The sequence below is a fragment of the Dermochelys coriacea genome, chromosome 13, assembly GCF_009764565.3.
Source record: "Dermochelys coriacea isolate rDerCor1 chromosome 13, rDerCor1.pri.v4, whole genome shotgun sequence".
NCBI classification, from domain to species: Eukaryota; Metazoa; Chordata; order Testudines; family Dermochelyidae; genus Dermochelys; species Dermochelys coriacea.
The window spans coordinates 37,845,378-37,861,303 of NC_050080.1; the positions used below are offsets into that span (position 1 = coordinate 37,845,378).

The following is a 15,926-nucleotide window of genomic DNA, read 5'->3' on the forward strand; positions in this document are numbered from 1 at the left end:
TGATGACCCTGAGGTTTCTGACAGTCTCAGCCAGAAGCCACATCCGTCCCACACAGGCCTGTGTGTGTGTCATCTGGGCTTTCTGAGGGCACAGCCTCTCCTTTTCCTTCTCCCCCTGCCTCTGCCTATAGAGGGGGAAGCATCACACTGGTTGCACCTGATTCAGCCCCACCATGCAGGAGATAATCTGTGACAAGCAGACCCAAATGCCAGGCCTCACATGATTCTGAGCGAGACACATCTGGGCCAAGCCAAGCCACTGCCCCTAGCTCTGGGGCTCCCAAGACAGGCTCCTGGGGCCAGGCCTGCTGCTGGGCACCTTTCCCGGGGTCATGGGATGCCGCACTCCAGCTGTCCTGTATCAGTAATGCAACCTCAGCAAGCACCTCCCATCACTCCTCAGAGTGTGCCAGGAGCTGCTATCAACCCAGCTTCCCATCTGGAACCAATCTGGGTCACCTGTGTGCAGGACGGAGGAATTCAGACCGATGCAGATGCAGAGAAGGGCTGTGAGGGCACTCAGGGAACCAGAGAGCAGGTCTGACAAAAGGAGAGTGAAAGAGCTAGGCTGGATTAGGCTAAAATGCAGCTGAGATGGGGACTGATTACTCTCTATATTGGTGGTGCGGAGGATTCAGGGTTTGTGGAACATCAGTCTATCTTCTATGGGGAGAGGGGGCTGTAGAGTTTGGATGGCCTCGATCTTAGGAGAAGGGGGACCAATCTCCATGGGGACAGGTTGGCTAGAGGAGTCAAGGGAGGGGAGGCTAAACTAATAAGCAAAGGGGAGGGTAAAAGTGCAGAAGAAATGAGCTCTCAGGAAAAATCAAGAACAAAATTAATCCAGGAACCCCAATTAAATGAAGAGAAGAAATTCTTGGCTTTGTTCCCCAGTGCGAGGAGCCTGGGGAACAAACACAAGGTACTGGAATTGCTCCTCTAGGAGCAGCAGTTTGGTGTAGCAGGTGTGACTGGAACCTGGTGGGATGATTCCCATGACTGGTCGGTTAAAATCCATGATTACCAGCTAGTCAGGAAGGATCAAGTGGACAAAAGGGGAGGGGGCGTGCATTCAATGTCAAAAATGGCACCACCTGTTTCCAAGTCACTGATACTGGGAAGAAAATGATCCTGGATGCTTATGGATCAATGTCCTACCAGATAAAACACATGAGAGGTTAGTTGGTGTCCTAGTTCCCAGCTTAGCACATTAACCATGAGCCCAGCCTTCCCTGTAGGAGGTAATTCCCGCCTAGCCCTGGCAGATGCAGCAGCTGCTCTGGATTTCACAGCTCGGGTTGATAGCTCAGTACCTGAAACACTTTTTTTTTGTAACTCCATTTTTATTCTTTCCTGGCAATGTAGCAATGAGCGAAATGCATCAGGCCGCACGGCAGGGCGGGGCAGGGAAGGTGGGAAGGAGGCGATCAGTGCCGGGGATGGATCTGCAATCAGTTCAGTGCAGCCTTCTCTGCGTTCCCTTCCCATTGACCTCACTGGTGCTGGGAACAGGTGTGTTTGGAACGGGCGGTGGCAAGCCCAATGAACTAACCCCTGGGATAGGTCCAGTGAGGCCAGGGCAGGCTGCAGTTTTCACAGGAGTCAGCAGGTCAGGTAACAATGAAGATCCCCCAATAAATGGTCATTCGACTAGCTGACATGGGGGAGAGCTGCAAACCGCCAGGTCTGCCCCAGGATTTGACTCGTGTCCATTACCCCAGGGGAAATAAACCAGCTGGTTCCCTAGCGAAGAGGCAGCCTAAAGGTCTGGGTTGGGATTGCCAAGGGAGCCGATGGGAGCTGGTCTTGAACCTGGTTCCTAACTCCCCTAGGCTCAGTGCCTTAATGCTCATGGGTTGGGCGTTGCCTGAGTGGAATGATGGCCGTGGAGGGGCTATTCTGGGGAGCGGGGGCTTGGCCAATCTGCAAAGCATGCCCTACCTCTGGGCGTTAGCAAAGGACAGAAGCAATGCAGCTCTGGCCCCCGCAGCTATTCCCGGCTTGGCTCAGGGCTTCAGCCTCCTCATCGTCGCCTCTATCCAGGGAATGAAGGTGGCGACTTTCGTGTACACCCCAGGAGGGGTGGGAGGCCCCCAAGAGATGATGCCCTGGGCTGTTTCCCCACACACCAGGGGGCCTCCAGAATCGCCCTGTGAAATAAAACAAGCCACAGATGGAGAACAGCTCAGTGAGTCATTCCCACTGATGCACAGCTCAGTGACAGCCCGCTATGTCCAACTGGTCTCTGCTTGGCTCCCCGAAGGCCTAGCTGGTCTCAGCCTCCCCTACCCCCACCCCAGATATTTTCCCATTCTTTTGTACAGCACCAAGCACAATGGAACCTGATTGTTGATCGCCACTCGTAGGCCTGACTACAACACCAACAGCCTCATTAATAATAAAAATGTATCAAAGATGCTTGAAGCCAGGAGGACATTCACCTTCCAAGAGTCTTTTCCCATCTTTGGATCCCCCACACACATCATGGTGGAGGCATTATAGTAATGGTATGGCCCATTACTAGGACATGCAGCATCCTGCATCACCAACACGTCCACCTCCTGGAGCCTGGCTGAGTTTGATTCACAATGTGTGCTAGTGCCGCCCCAGCCAGCGACGTTGCACATGGCCCCGGCCTCTACCCTCTCATTGGCGCGGGGCAGGGCGATGGTATCCACCCATCTGTTCAGCTTCGCTCTCTCTGCCAGCTGAGACACAAGAACGACGAAGATCAACATGAGGGTCACACTCAAGGACACAGAGACACACCCCAATACCCAGAAACACACTAAGCCATGACTGTTAGGTCACTGGGGATGGGATGGGGCAGTACCTGAAGCAGTGTGAGGTCACTGGGGGCGGGGCGATGGAATAGGGGCAGTACCTGAAGCAGTGTGAGGTCACTGGGGGCGGGGCGATGGAATAGGGGCAGTACCTGAAGCAGTGTGAGGTCACTGGGGGCGGGGTGATGGGATGGGGGCGGTACTGAAGCAGTGTGAGGTCATTGGGGTGGGGTAATGGTATGGGGATGCTACATGCAGCAGTGTGAGGTCACAGGGGATGGGATGGGGCGGTACCTGAAGCAGTGTGAGGTCGTTGGGGGTGGGGTGATGGGATGGGGGCGGTGCCTGCAGCAGTGTGAGGTCACGGGGGATGGGGGATGGGATGGGGCGGTACCTGAAGCAGTGTGAGGTCATTGGGGGTGGGGTGATGGGATGGGGGCGGTGCCTGCAGCAGTGTGAGGTCACTGGGGGCGGGGTAATGGAATGGGGATGCTACATGCAGCAGTGTGAGGTCATTGGGGGTGGGGTGATGGGATGGGGGCGGTGCCTGCAGCAGTGTGAGGTCGTTGGGGGTGGGGTGATGGGATGGGGGCGGTGCCTGCAGCAGTGTGAGGTCACGGGGGATGGGGGATGGGATGGGGCGGTACCTGAAGCAGTGTGAGGTCACTGGGGGCGGGGTGATGGGATGGGGGCGGTACTGAAGCAGTGTGAGGTCACTGGGGGCGGGGTAATGGAATTGGGATGCTACATGCAGCAGTGTGAGGTCATTGGGGGTGGGGTGATGGGATGGGGCGGTGCCTGCAGCAGTGTGAGGTCACTGGGGGCGGGGCGATGGAATAGGGGCGGTACCTGAAGCAGTGTGAGGTCACTGGGGGCAGGGTGATGGGATGGGGGCGGTACTGAAGCAGTGTGAGGTCATTGGGGGTGGGGTGATGGGATGGGGCGGTGCCTGCAGCAGTGTGAGGTCACTGGGGGCGGGGCGATGGAATAGGGGCGGTACCTGAAGCAGTGTGAGGTCACTGGGGGCGGGGTGATGGGATGGGCGCGGTACTGAAGCAGTGTGAGGTCATTGGGGGTGGGGTGATGGGATGGGGCGGTGCCTGCAGCAGTGTGAGGTCACTGGGGGCGGGGCGATGGAATAGGGGCGGTACCTGAAGCAGTGTGAGGTCACTGGGGGCAGGGTGATGGGATGGGGGCGGTACTGAAGCAGTGTGAGGTCATTGGGGGTGGGGTGATGGGATGGGGCGGTGCCTGCAGCAGTGTGAGGTCACTGGGGGCGGGGCGATGGAATAGGGGCGGTACCTGAAGCAGTGTGAGGTCACTGGGGGCGGGGTGATGGGATGGGGGCGGTACTGAAGCAGTGTGAGGTCATTGGGGGTGGGGTGATGGGATGGGGCGGTGCCTGCAGCAGTGTGAGGTCACTGGGGGCGGGGTAATGGAATGGGGATGCTACATGCAGCAGTGTGAGGTCATTGGGGGTGGGGTGATGGGATGGGGGCGGTGCCTGCAGCAGTGTGAGGTCACTGGGGGTGGGGTGATGGGATGGGGCGGTACCTGAAGCAGTGTGAGGTCACTGGGGGCGGGGTGATGGGATGGGGACGGTACTGAAGCAGTGTGAGGTCATTGGGGTGGGGTAATGGTATGGGGATGCTACATGCAGCAGTGTGAGGTCACGGGGGATGGGGGATGGGATGGGGCGGTACCTGAAGCAGTGTGAGGTCATTAGGGGCGGGGTGATGGGATGGGGGCGGTACCTGCAGCAGCATGATGTCATTGTTTGTGGTCTCTTTGTTGTATTGCGGATGGGGGATCTGGTGGCACACAGAGATTGTCTGTTGGCTCTGTTCCCATTCTCTAATGTTATGGGCTCCCAGCTTGACGATGATCTCGCTGTAAAAGCCAAGAGCAATACCTGGGCGTTAGGGGCAGGAGCGTACGTGAGGAGGGGGAGGGGCACATGTGGGTCTGACTCACAAGCACTGATATGGGGAGGACAAGGCAGCCTGGGGCTCTCAATCTGTGATCTCAGACTCAGTTTTCAGCTTTGGGGCTGGGAAATAGCACAGGGGATTTTTTCCCTCTGAGAGGCACTGGCTGCAGCACAAACTCCTGCCCAGTGGTGTGGGGGTCCCAGCCAGTGTCTCTACCAGCCCCTGGTGTTGTTCCTCTGAGCTCCTCCACACCCCACAGTCCTCCTGCCCCCTGGGTCTCAGCTCCTCCCCACCCCCGGCTAGATCCACACAGGAGTCTATGCCAGCTCCTCCCAGCCCAGAGTCCCTCGGAGCTGTCCTGGGGCTGTCGCTCTCTCCCTGCCCCAATCAGGGCAATAGGCCAGACCACAGCTGGTGTCAATGGCAGTAGCTCCATTGATTTACCCAGCATTGGATCTGGATGATGGTTTGCAGAGGCCCCTAGAGACACCCCGATGCCCCCTGACCAGATCATGTCCCTGGGTTCTGCTCTCTCAGCCTGTCACACTAACTGCTCCTTCCCTGCAACCTGTGACAGCACCAGAGCTCCTGGCTCCCCCATCACCCGCTAACCCCGACCTGCCCCGACATCCCCAGCACAGAGGCGCTTACTCTCCATTGCAGTGAGCGGCCGTCAGCACGAAGTTCTCTGCCACCAGGAACCCTCCACAAATATAGGTCTTCCCTCTGCGTTGTATAGACAGACAGGCCATGTAGGGTCTGGAGTGGGGCTTGGCTTCCAGGCCTCCAATGATCTCACCTGGGGAGAGACCAGGTTCATAGAAAGAGCCCCATCGTCTCTCTGGGCTCGGTTGGAACCGAGCTTCCCATCCCGAAGGGGAGTCGCCACAACCTCATCCCACCCCCTCTGATGCTCTCCTTGGGGGATCCCTCTGCCTGGAACTCTTCCCCCTTCTCAGCTCTGCCCCAGACTGGATACCCCATGGGGCCGGAAGGTAAATCTGAAGCTCTGCCCTCGCTCGGTGGAGAATGGGTGCAAAACGCACTAGGAGTGGGTCAGTAATCACACTGCCTGGAGTGCATCTGATGAAGTGAGCTGTAGCTCACGAAAGCTTATGCTCAAATAAATTTGTTAGTCTCTAAGGTGCCACAAGTACTCCTTTTCTTTTTGCGAATACAGACTAGCATGGCTGCTACTCTGAAACCTGCCTGGAGTTAACAGCTTTGGGGGCTGAAGTCATCCCAGATTAAGGCAGGCAACCCCTGGAAGGGCACTCATAAACTCATAGACTTCAAGGTCAGAAGGGACCACTATGATCATCTAGTCTGACCTCCTGCACAACGCAGGCCACAGAATCTCACCCACCCCCACCTGTAATAAACCCCTAACCTATGTCTGAGCTATTGAACTCCTCAAATCATGGTTTAAAGACTTCGAAGTGCAGAGAATCATCCAGAGAATCCTCCAGCAAGTGACCAGTGTCCCACACTGCAGAGGAGGGCAAAAACCCCCCAGGGCCTCTGCCAATCTGTCCTGGAGGAAAATTCCTTCCCGAGCCCAAATATGGCGATCAGCTGAACCCTGAGCATGTGGGCAAGACCCAGCAGCCAGACACCCAGGAAAGAATTATTTATAGTAACACAGATCCCACCCCATCTAACATCCCATCAAAGGTCATTGGGCCTATTTATCATGAATAGTTAAAGATCAATTAATTGCCAAAATCATGTTATCCCATTATACCATCTCCTCCATAAACTTATCGAGTTTAATCTTGAAGCCAGATAAGTCTTTTGCCCCCACTACTCCCCTTGGAAGGATGTTCCAGCACTTTACTCCTCTGATGGTTAGAAACCTTCATCTAATTTCAAGTCTAAACTTCCTGGTGGCCAGTTTATATCCATTTGTTCTTGTGTCCACATTGGTACTGAGCTTAAATAATTCCTCTCCCTCCCTGGTATTTATCCCTCTGATATATTTATAGAGAGCAATCATATCTCCCCATAGCCTTCTTTTGGTTAGACAAAACAAGCCAAGCTCTTTGAGTCTCCTTTCAGAAGACAGGTTTTCCATTCCTCGGATCATCCTAGTAACCCTTCTCTGTACCTGTTCCAGTTTGAATTCATTCTTTTTAAACATGGGAGACCAGAACTGAACACAGTTCCAGATGAGGTCTCACCAGTGCCGTTTATCCCAAGACCACATTAGTTTTTTTCATGGCCATATCACACTGGCGGCTCATAGTCATCCTGTTATCAACCAATACTCCGAGGTCCTTCTCCTCAGTTACTTCCAACTGATGCGTCCCCGGCTTATAACAAAAATTCTTGTTATTAATCCCTAAATGCATGATCTTACACTTTTCACTATTAAATTTCATCCCATTACTATTACTCCAGTTTACAAGGTCATCCAGATCCTTCTGTATGATATCCCGGTCCTTCTCTGAATTGGCAATACCTCCCAGCTTTGTGTCATCCGCAAACTTTATTAGCACTCCCACTTTTTGTGCCGAGGTCAGTAATAAAAAGATTAAATAAGATTGGTCGCAAAACCGATCCCTGAGGAACTCCACTGGTAACCTCCCTCCAACCTGACAGTTCACCTTTCAGTATGACCCATTGAAGTCTCCCCTTTAACCAGTTCCTTATCCACCTTTCAATGTTCATATTGATCACCATCTTTTCCAATTTAACTAATAATTCCCCATGTGGAACCGTATCAAACGCCTTACTGAAATCAAGGTAAATTAGATCCACTGTGTTTCCTTTGTCTAAAAAATCTGCTACCTTCTCAAAGAAGGAGATCAGGTTGGTTTGGCACGATCTACCTTTTGTAAAACCATGTTGTATTTTGTCCCAATTGCCATTGACCTCAATGTCCTTAACTACTTTCTCCTTCAAGATTTTTTCCAAGACCTTGCATACTACAGATGTCAAAGTAACAGGCCTGTAGTTACCCGGATCACTTTTTTTTCCTTTCTTAAAATTAGGAACTATGTTAGCAATTCTCCAGTCATATGGCACAGACAGGTCCCTTGTGGATGCTTCTTCTCCATCAGTCCACAGTCACCAGCCAGGGCTGGTCCAGACGGACCCACCAAACTTTTTACGAATGTCATTTTTTCTCAGAAAGCCTCCTCTCAAACCTGTCTGAATTATTGTGTTGAAACTGATTCTTTCCCCCCAGCGTTGAGTAATATTTAGGTGAAAATTTAAAAGTACCACTTTGGGTTTTTTTCCCATGGAAAATAAAAAATGTTTTGTGATCACCTCTGAAAAAGTTTCCACCCAGGTGTGGGGTGTGTTGGAAAATCTCTCCTTTAACAAATTGCTGTTATTTGCATGAGGGTGGCACGTAGACCGAGATCCGGGACCCTATTATGCCAGGGGCTGCACAGAAACTAACTGAGATCAGAGACTCCATTGCTCTAGGCCTTTCACTGACCCAGAGAGTGTCCAGACACAAGCTGAATTATTCTTCACATTGTACGGATAGGGAAACTGAGGCCCAGGGAGATTGTTTGTAAACCTGCCTAAGGGATTTCAGTGACCATCCTCAATCCGTACAAATCCCTGTCCACAGAGATCCTGGGCAGATCTGGGAAGTGGTCCCAGATTTCTTGGTTCCCAGCCCAGTGGCCTAGCCCCATGGCCAACCGCCTTGTCTGGGAAACAGATTGGCAGTGGGGTCCCAAAGGAGGCTGTGTGGGCTTGGCCACCCAACTCCTTGGGCTGCTTTGAGAGCCCCAGCTGCACTCAAGAGAGGATGCAGGGTTTGATACAGTCACTTGGCCCCAGCAGGAAGAAGGGGGGACTCTAAACGCTGCCCACAGCTCCCCATATGGGGCAAGGGTTCCATTCCCTATGGGCCCTGATCTACCACCCCCCACCAACTCACCAGCCTGAGACCCAGGGGGAAGGAGAAAGGCCAAGGGAAGCAGGACGAGGATCAAGAGCTGCATTGTCAGAGACATCCAGGGATGGGTACCGAGCCTCTGCCTGAGCCCCGGGGGTTATATGGACAAGGAAGGGGGAGGGGTGGGCAGGGCCTGGCAACCACAGGGACATGTACCCTGCTTCCCGGAAACTCCCACTCCGGATGGCCCAAGGGTGGAGATGCTGATTGGTGAAGCCTCAAGCCACAGCTGTGCTCACATCAGGGCGGGGGGTTTCCTCCCTGCTCTGGTGCCCACCCAGCCCGGCTGTGGATGTGGTTAACCCTGCCCCCTTCCTACTACCGGTGTAAGAAACACCCCTAGGCTTCTCTCCAGCGAGATACCTAGACCCATAGATTTCAAGGGCAGGAGTTTTTTCCACCAAATGCATCCGATGAAGTGAGCTGTAGCTCACGAAAGCTTATGCTCTAATAAATTTGTTAGTCTCTAAGGTGCCACAAGTCCTCCTTTTCTTTTTGCGAATACAGACTAACACGGCTGCTACTATGAAAAAAGGGCAGAAGGGACCATTGTGACCTTCCAACCTGACCCCCTGGGGGACACCCCAGAGCCAGAACCCACCCAGCAACTCCTGCCTCCACCACAGCCCCCGGTCAGTTGCTCCCATGGCTCCATGTTTAATGTTTGCATATTAGTCTCAGCCAGACCTTTTCTGACTCCAACTCCTGGCCTTGGGTATTGTCTGCCTTGGCCAGAGAGGTTGAAGAGTCCCCTGCTCTCAGAAACCTCTGCCCCATGGAGGTTCCTACAGAAGGGCCAAGTCCCGTCTTCACCTCCAATATCCTCAGGAGACCACTCTCCTTGGAGCTCTCCCCACCAGCCAGGATCTCCAGATCTCAGCTTGTTCTTGTAGCTCTTTCCAGTTTCTCAACATCCTGCTGGAGGTGAGAACACTACAGCTGGACACAATCTCCAGTCATGATCCCTCAAGAGCCGTGTCCAGAGGTGACCCCACCTCCTTGCTGCTACTCAATATCTCCTGGTTTATACACCCAAGGTGTGACAAAGTGGGACTGTTCTTAATGTTTCCTCTGAATACTGGAGGGGTGCCTAAATTTCCCCTATGCATTTCTTAAGTCTCTAGGTGGTGGGATAAGGGGGTGTAATTGTTGCAGAGCAAAGGGTCAGGGTACATAAGTGGCCAACACTCTGTCTCCTGGCAACTGATGGCCTGGGCCCTTCCCCCCTGCAAGGTGAGAGCTAAAGGGTTGGAGAACAAAGGAATCAGGTGCCCTCCTGGCCCCTGAAAGGGATCAAAGCCCAGAGGAGGAGGAGCTGGAGGGTGAGGGAGTTGGGGCTGGCTGGGGATGTGGAGTGAAGTGCAGACGTGGTTGTCTGGCTCATTGCCCCCCAAAATGGACCCGGCTGAGGGATCCTTTTCTATGTACCTACAAGTTCTGTTTTAGACCGTGTTTCTGTCATCTAATAAACCTCTGCTCTACTGGCTGGCTAAGAGTCACGTCTGACTGCAAAGTTGGGGTGCAGGACCCCCTGGCTTTCCCAGGACCCCGCCTGGGTGGACTCACAGTGGGAAGTGCACGGAGGGGCAGAGGATGCTGAATGGTCCGAGGTCAGACCCAGGAAGATGGAAGCCGGGTGAGCTTTTTGCCCTGCAGACAGGCTGCTCACAGAGAGGAGACTTCACCAGAGTCCTGCCTGGCTTCGTAGGGAGCAGTTCCAGAGCATCGCCCGGGGACTCCGTGACACAAGGACGGTATCTGCCTGCTTAGCTCCAGCATTGCTCTGAAACCTCTTGTTTGGATGGGTTCCACCATGCTCCCTTTCAGAGCCCCTGCTCTCCAGGTCAAAGCTCCCGTCCTGCCAGCGTGAACAACATCCCTCGTCCCTCGATGTTTGACCTTGTTTTTGCCTGGATTCATGTGAAGGTCTAATTAAGCCAAACTCACCAGGTGACCCAGGTAGCTCTGTAGCTTGGAGGCATCCCCCCATCCCACCTATCCTTGTGTTCTCTGCAGAATTTACCAGAAATTGTTGAAATCATGGTGGAATTCCTCAAGAGCTTCTTTTCCATGGGTCCAGATGATGAAGATGTCATCAATGTAGCGCAAGTAGAGTAGGGGCATTAGGGGACGAGAGCTGAGGAAGCGTTGTTCTAAGTCAGCCATAAAAATGTTGGCATACTGTGGGGCCATGCGGGTACCCATCGCAGTGCCGCTGATTTGAAGGTATACATTGTCACCAAATGTGAAATAGTTATGGGTCAGGACAAAGTCACAAAGTTCAGCCACCAGGTTAGCCGTGACATTATCGGGGATACTGTTCCTGACGGCTTGTAGTCCATCTTTGTGTGGAATGTTGGTGTAGAGGCTTCTACATCCATAGTGGCTAGGATGGTGTTTTTAGGAAGATCACCGATGGACTGTAGTTTCCTCAGGAAGTCAGTGGTGTCTCGAAGATAGCTGGGAGTGCTGGTAACGAAGGGCCTGAGGAGGGAGTCTACATAGCCAGACAATCCTGCTGTCAGGGTGCCAATGCCTGAGATGATGGGGCGTCCAGGATTTCCAGGTTTATGGATCTTGGGTAGCAGATAGAATACCCCAGGTCAGGGCTCCAGGGGTGTGTCTGTGCGGATTTGTTCTTGTGCTTTTTCAGGGAGTTTTTTGAGCAAATGCTGTAGTTTCTTTTGGTAACTCTCAGTGGGATCAGAGGGTAATGGCTTGTAGAAAGTGGTGTTGGAGAGCTGCCTAGTAGCCTCTTGTTCATACTCCGACCTATTCATGATGACGACAGCACCTCCTTTGTCAGCCTTTTTGATTATGATGTCAGAGTTGTTTCTGAGGCTGTGGATGGCACTGTGTTCTGCATGGCTGAGGTTATGGGGTAAGCGATGCTGCTTTTCCACAATTTCAGCTCGTGCACATCGGCGGAAGCAGTCTATGTAGAAATCCAGGCTGCTGTTTCGACCTTCAGGAGGAATCCACCCAGAATCCTTCTTTTTGTAGTTTTGGCAGGAAGGTCTCTGTGGGTTAATATGTTGGTCAGAGGTGTGTTGGAAATATTCCTTGAGTCTGAGACATCGAAAATAGGATTCTAGGTCACCACAGAACTGTATCATGTTCGTGGGGGTGGAGGGGCAAAAGGAGAGGCCACGAGATAGGACAGATTCTTCTGCTGGGCTAGGAGTATAGTTGGATAGATTAACAATATTGCTGGGTGGGTTACGGGAACCATTGTTGTGGCCCCTTGTGGCATATAGTAGAAATTGTGATTGTCCATTGGTGATCTTCCTAAAAACACCATCCTAGCCACTATGGATGTAGAAGCCTCTACACCAACATTCCACACAAAGATGGACTACAAGCCGTCAGGAACAGTATCCCCGATACTGTCACGGCTAACCTGGTGGCTGAACTTTGTGACTTTGTCCTGACCCATAACTATTTCACATTTGGGGACAATGTATACCTTCAAATCAGCGGCACTGCGATGGGTACCCGCATGGCCCCACAGTATGCCAACATTTTTATGGCTGACTTAGAACAACGCTTCCTCAGCTCTCGTCCCCTAATGCCCCTACTCTACTTGCGCTACATTGATGACATCTTCATCATCTGGACCCATGGAAAAGAAGCTCTTGAGGAATTCCACCATGATTTCAACAATTTCCATCCCACCATCAACCTCAGCCTGGACCAGTCCACACAAGAGATCCACTTCCTGGACACTACGGTGCTAATAAGCGATGGTCACATAAACACCACCCTATATCGGAAACCTACTGACCGCTATTCCTACCTACATGCCTCTAGCTTTCATCCAGATCATACCACTCGATCCATTGTCTACAGCCAAGCGCTACGATATAACCGCATTTGCTCCAACCCCTCAGACAGAGACAAACACCTACAAGATCTCTATCATGCATTCCTACAACTACAATACCCACCTGCTGAAGTGAAGAAACAGATTGACAGAGCCAAAAGAGTACCCAGAAGTCACCTACTACAGGACAGGCCCAACAAAGAAAACAACAGAACGCCACTAGCCATCACCTTCAGCCCCCAACTAAAACCTCTCCAACGCATCATCAAGGATCTACAACCTATCCTGAAGGACGACCCATCACTCTCACAGATCTTGGGAGACAGGCCAGTCCTTGCTTACAGACAGCCCCCCAACCTGAAGCAAATACTCACCAGCAACCACACACCACACAACAGAACCACTAACCCAGGAACCTATCCTTGCAATAAAGCCTGTTGCCAACTCTGTCCACATATCTATTCAGGGGATACCATCATAGGGCCTAATCACATCAGCCACACTATCAGAGGCTCCTTCACCTGCGCATCTACCAATGTGATATATGCCATCATGTGCCAGCAATGCCCCTCTGCCATGTACATTGGCCAAACTGGACAGTCTCTACGTAAAAGAATGAATGGACACAAATCAGACATGAAGAATTATAACATTCAAAAACCAGTTGGAGAACACTTCAATCTCTCTGGTCACTCGATCACAGACCTAAGAGTGGCTATACTTCAACAAAAAAGCTTCAAAAACAGACTCCAAGGGGAGACTGCTGAATTGGAATTAATTTGCAAACTGGATACAATTAACTTAGGCTTGAATAGAGACTGGGAATGGATGAGTCATTACACAAAGTAAAACTATTTCCCCATGGTATTTCTCCCTCCCACCCCACCCCCCACTGTTCCTCTGAAATTCTTGTTAACTGCTGGAATTAGCCTACCTTGCTTGTCACCATGAAAGGTTTCCTCCCCCCCCTCCCCCCCCCCGCTGCTGGTGATGGCTTATCTTAAGTGATCACTCTCCTTACAGTGTGTATGATAAACCCATTGTTTCATGTTCTCTGTGTGTGTGTGTATATATAAATCTCTCCTCTGTTTTTTCCACCAAATGCATCCGATGAAGTGAGCTGTAGCTCACTAAAGCTTATGCTCTAATAAATCTGTTAGTCTCTAAGACGCCACAAGTACTCCTTTTCTTTTTGCGAATACAGACTAACAGGCTGCTACTCTGAAACCTGTCATTATGTAAGGTGCCACAAGTACTCCTTTTTTCCAGATCAGTGATACAGATACTGAATAACCTCAGGTCCAGAACAGAGCTTTTGGGGCCCACCAGAAACACACATGTGGATGCTGATTCCCCTTTGAAGATCACACTTTGAGGAGGATCAGTTAGCCCATTTTGGAGCCATGTTGAGTTTTTTGAGAGCTAATTTCTCAATTCAAATGTTGTGTGGTACTTGGGCAAACTCTGTAAGGAAATCCACGTATATATCACATCAGCACAGTCACCTTCATGAACCAGACTTTTAACGTTGCTCAGAAATGAGAGTGGTTACTGGTTTCAGAGTGGCAGCCGTGTTAGTTTGTATCAGCAAAGAGAACGAGGAGTCCTTGTGGCACCTTAAAGACTAACACATTTATTTGGGCATAAGCTTTTGTGGGCTAGAATCCACTTCATCAGATTCATAGAGTGGAAAATACAGTAGGCAGATTTAAATACACAGAAATTGAAAAAATCGGAGTTGCCTTACCAAGTGGGGTCAGTGCTAATGAGCCAATTCAATTAAGGTAGAAGTGGCCTATTCTCAACTGTTGACAAGAAGGGGTGAATACCAAGGGAGGGAAAAATCAGTTTTGTAGTGCTAATGAGGCCAAGGCAATCAAGGTGGCCCGTTTCAAACAGTTGACAAGAAGGTGTGAGTATCAGCAGACGGAAATTAATTTTTGTAGTGACCCTTCCACTGCCAGTCTTTATTCCTGCCTAATTTGATGGTGTCCAGTTTACAAATTAATTCTCATTCTGCAGTTTCTCGTTGGAGTCACCTTAATTGAATTTGCTCGTTAGCACTGACCCCCTACTTGGTAAGGCAACTCACATCTCTTCATGTGCTGTGTATTTATACCTGCCTACTGTATTTTCCACTCCATGAATCTTATGAAGTGGGTTCTAGTCCATGAAAGCTTATGCCCAAATAAATTTGTTAGTCTCTAAGGTGCCACAAGGACTCCTCAGGGGTTTTTTAGAGTCGTTATTGAACATGGTCTGCTCTCCATGAACCCATATTGACTGGCATTAACTCTCTTTCCATCCTTTAGTATCTGCCTATTGGTAAATCCAGTCTCAGCCATTCCATTATTTGGCCCTGGATCCCCCAATTGGAATTGGCATGTCTCATGAATGAGTGGTGGGATCTATCCATCCAGATATGACTAGATCTATGTGTCACCATGTAGAACCATTCCAGAACCACTCTATATCCATTCAAGATCAATACAGATGCATGAATACCCAGCCTAGTCCATTCAAGATAGATGAATTTCAATGGATGCTGTTCCGTTCTAGATCTATCCATATCCACATAGCTACCTGTAGATCCCTTCTAGATTGATCCACATCCATTCTACAGCCATCTAGATCCCCATACATCCATTCTAGATCCATCTCCGCACCCTACCAATGCTGGACCCACCCGCTGTCTGTACCCTTCTGTTAGCTCTAGTAGGGGTCACTGACCTGACTCAGGACCAGCAGGGGGGTTGGCTGGGAGCATCCATGTCTGGTCCCTGGGGAGGTGGGATGCAGGAATGACTGGACAAGTGATGCTCCTGACTCTGTGCTTGTGAATCCCAATAGGCAGACAGCACCTCCCCTAACAGGCCAGGGACCCCGTAGCTGGGGATGGGGCTGAGCTCCCTTGAGGGCTGATAAACTCAGTGGCGCAGCAGAAGCAGGGAAGTTGTCTGTTTCTGACAATCTGTTGGGGGGGTCAGAGACACTTTGGGTGTCACGTACACAATGTCTCAGGTGGGGCGCTGGTATCAGGGTGGTCAGAGCCACCCGCTTCTATCTCACACACAGTGGGACAGGGGTGTGTTTTCTCACCCAGCACTGATACCGATCAGTGTTACCCACAGCCCATGTAAACAGGAGAGCTGGGGAAGGGCAGAACTTGGTACTTGGAACAGTGACAACAACACAGAGATGCCCTGGAGGGGAAATGCCACATGTCTGATTATGCACCCCCGAACCAGCCAGTCCCCAGCTATGGGGCTGGCTTAGAGTAAGCACCCCCTATTGGGGAAAGGTCCCATGTGTATTCCCCACCCTCCGGAGCCAGCCCGTCCCCCATCCTGGAGCCAGTATTAGTCTCACCAGTGCTGCATAGCGAGGCAAAATCCCCTCTCTGCTCCTATGCCCCTGGTTTTACAGCCAAGGCTCTGGCCAGTTTTGCCCCGGCGATGCGTGGGGAGCTT

The 15,926-nt window shown here is 51.5% G+C and overlaps 1 protein-coding gene across 1 annotated transcript; it reads right to left on the minus strand.

Moving 5' to 3' along the window:
* Positions 1 to 1,991: 1,991 nt before the first annotated feature.
* Positions 1,992 to 8,694, minus strand: LOC119841803 (mast cell protease 3-like). The gene is made up of 5 exons (XM_038369457.2): positions 8,616 to 8,694; positions 5,366 to 5,513; positions 4,538 to 4,673; positions 2,442 to 2,708; positions 1,992 to 2,150 (listed from the first exon to the last, which is right to left on the minus strand). The coding sequence occupies exons 1-5, from the start codon at positions 8,689 to 8,691 to the stop codon at positions 2,007 to 2,009; spliced, it is 771 nt and encodes a 256-aa protein (XP_038225385.1). The 5' UTR covers positions 8,692 to 8,694; the 3' UTR covers positions 1,992 to 2,006.
* Between the last annotated feature and the right edge of the window lie 7,232 nt (positions 8,695 to 15,926).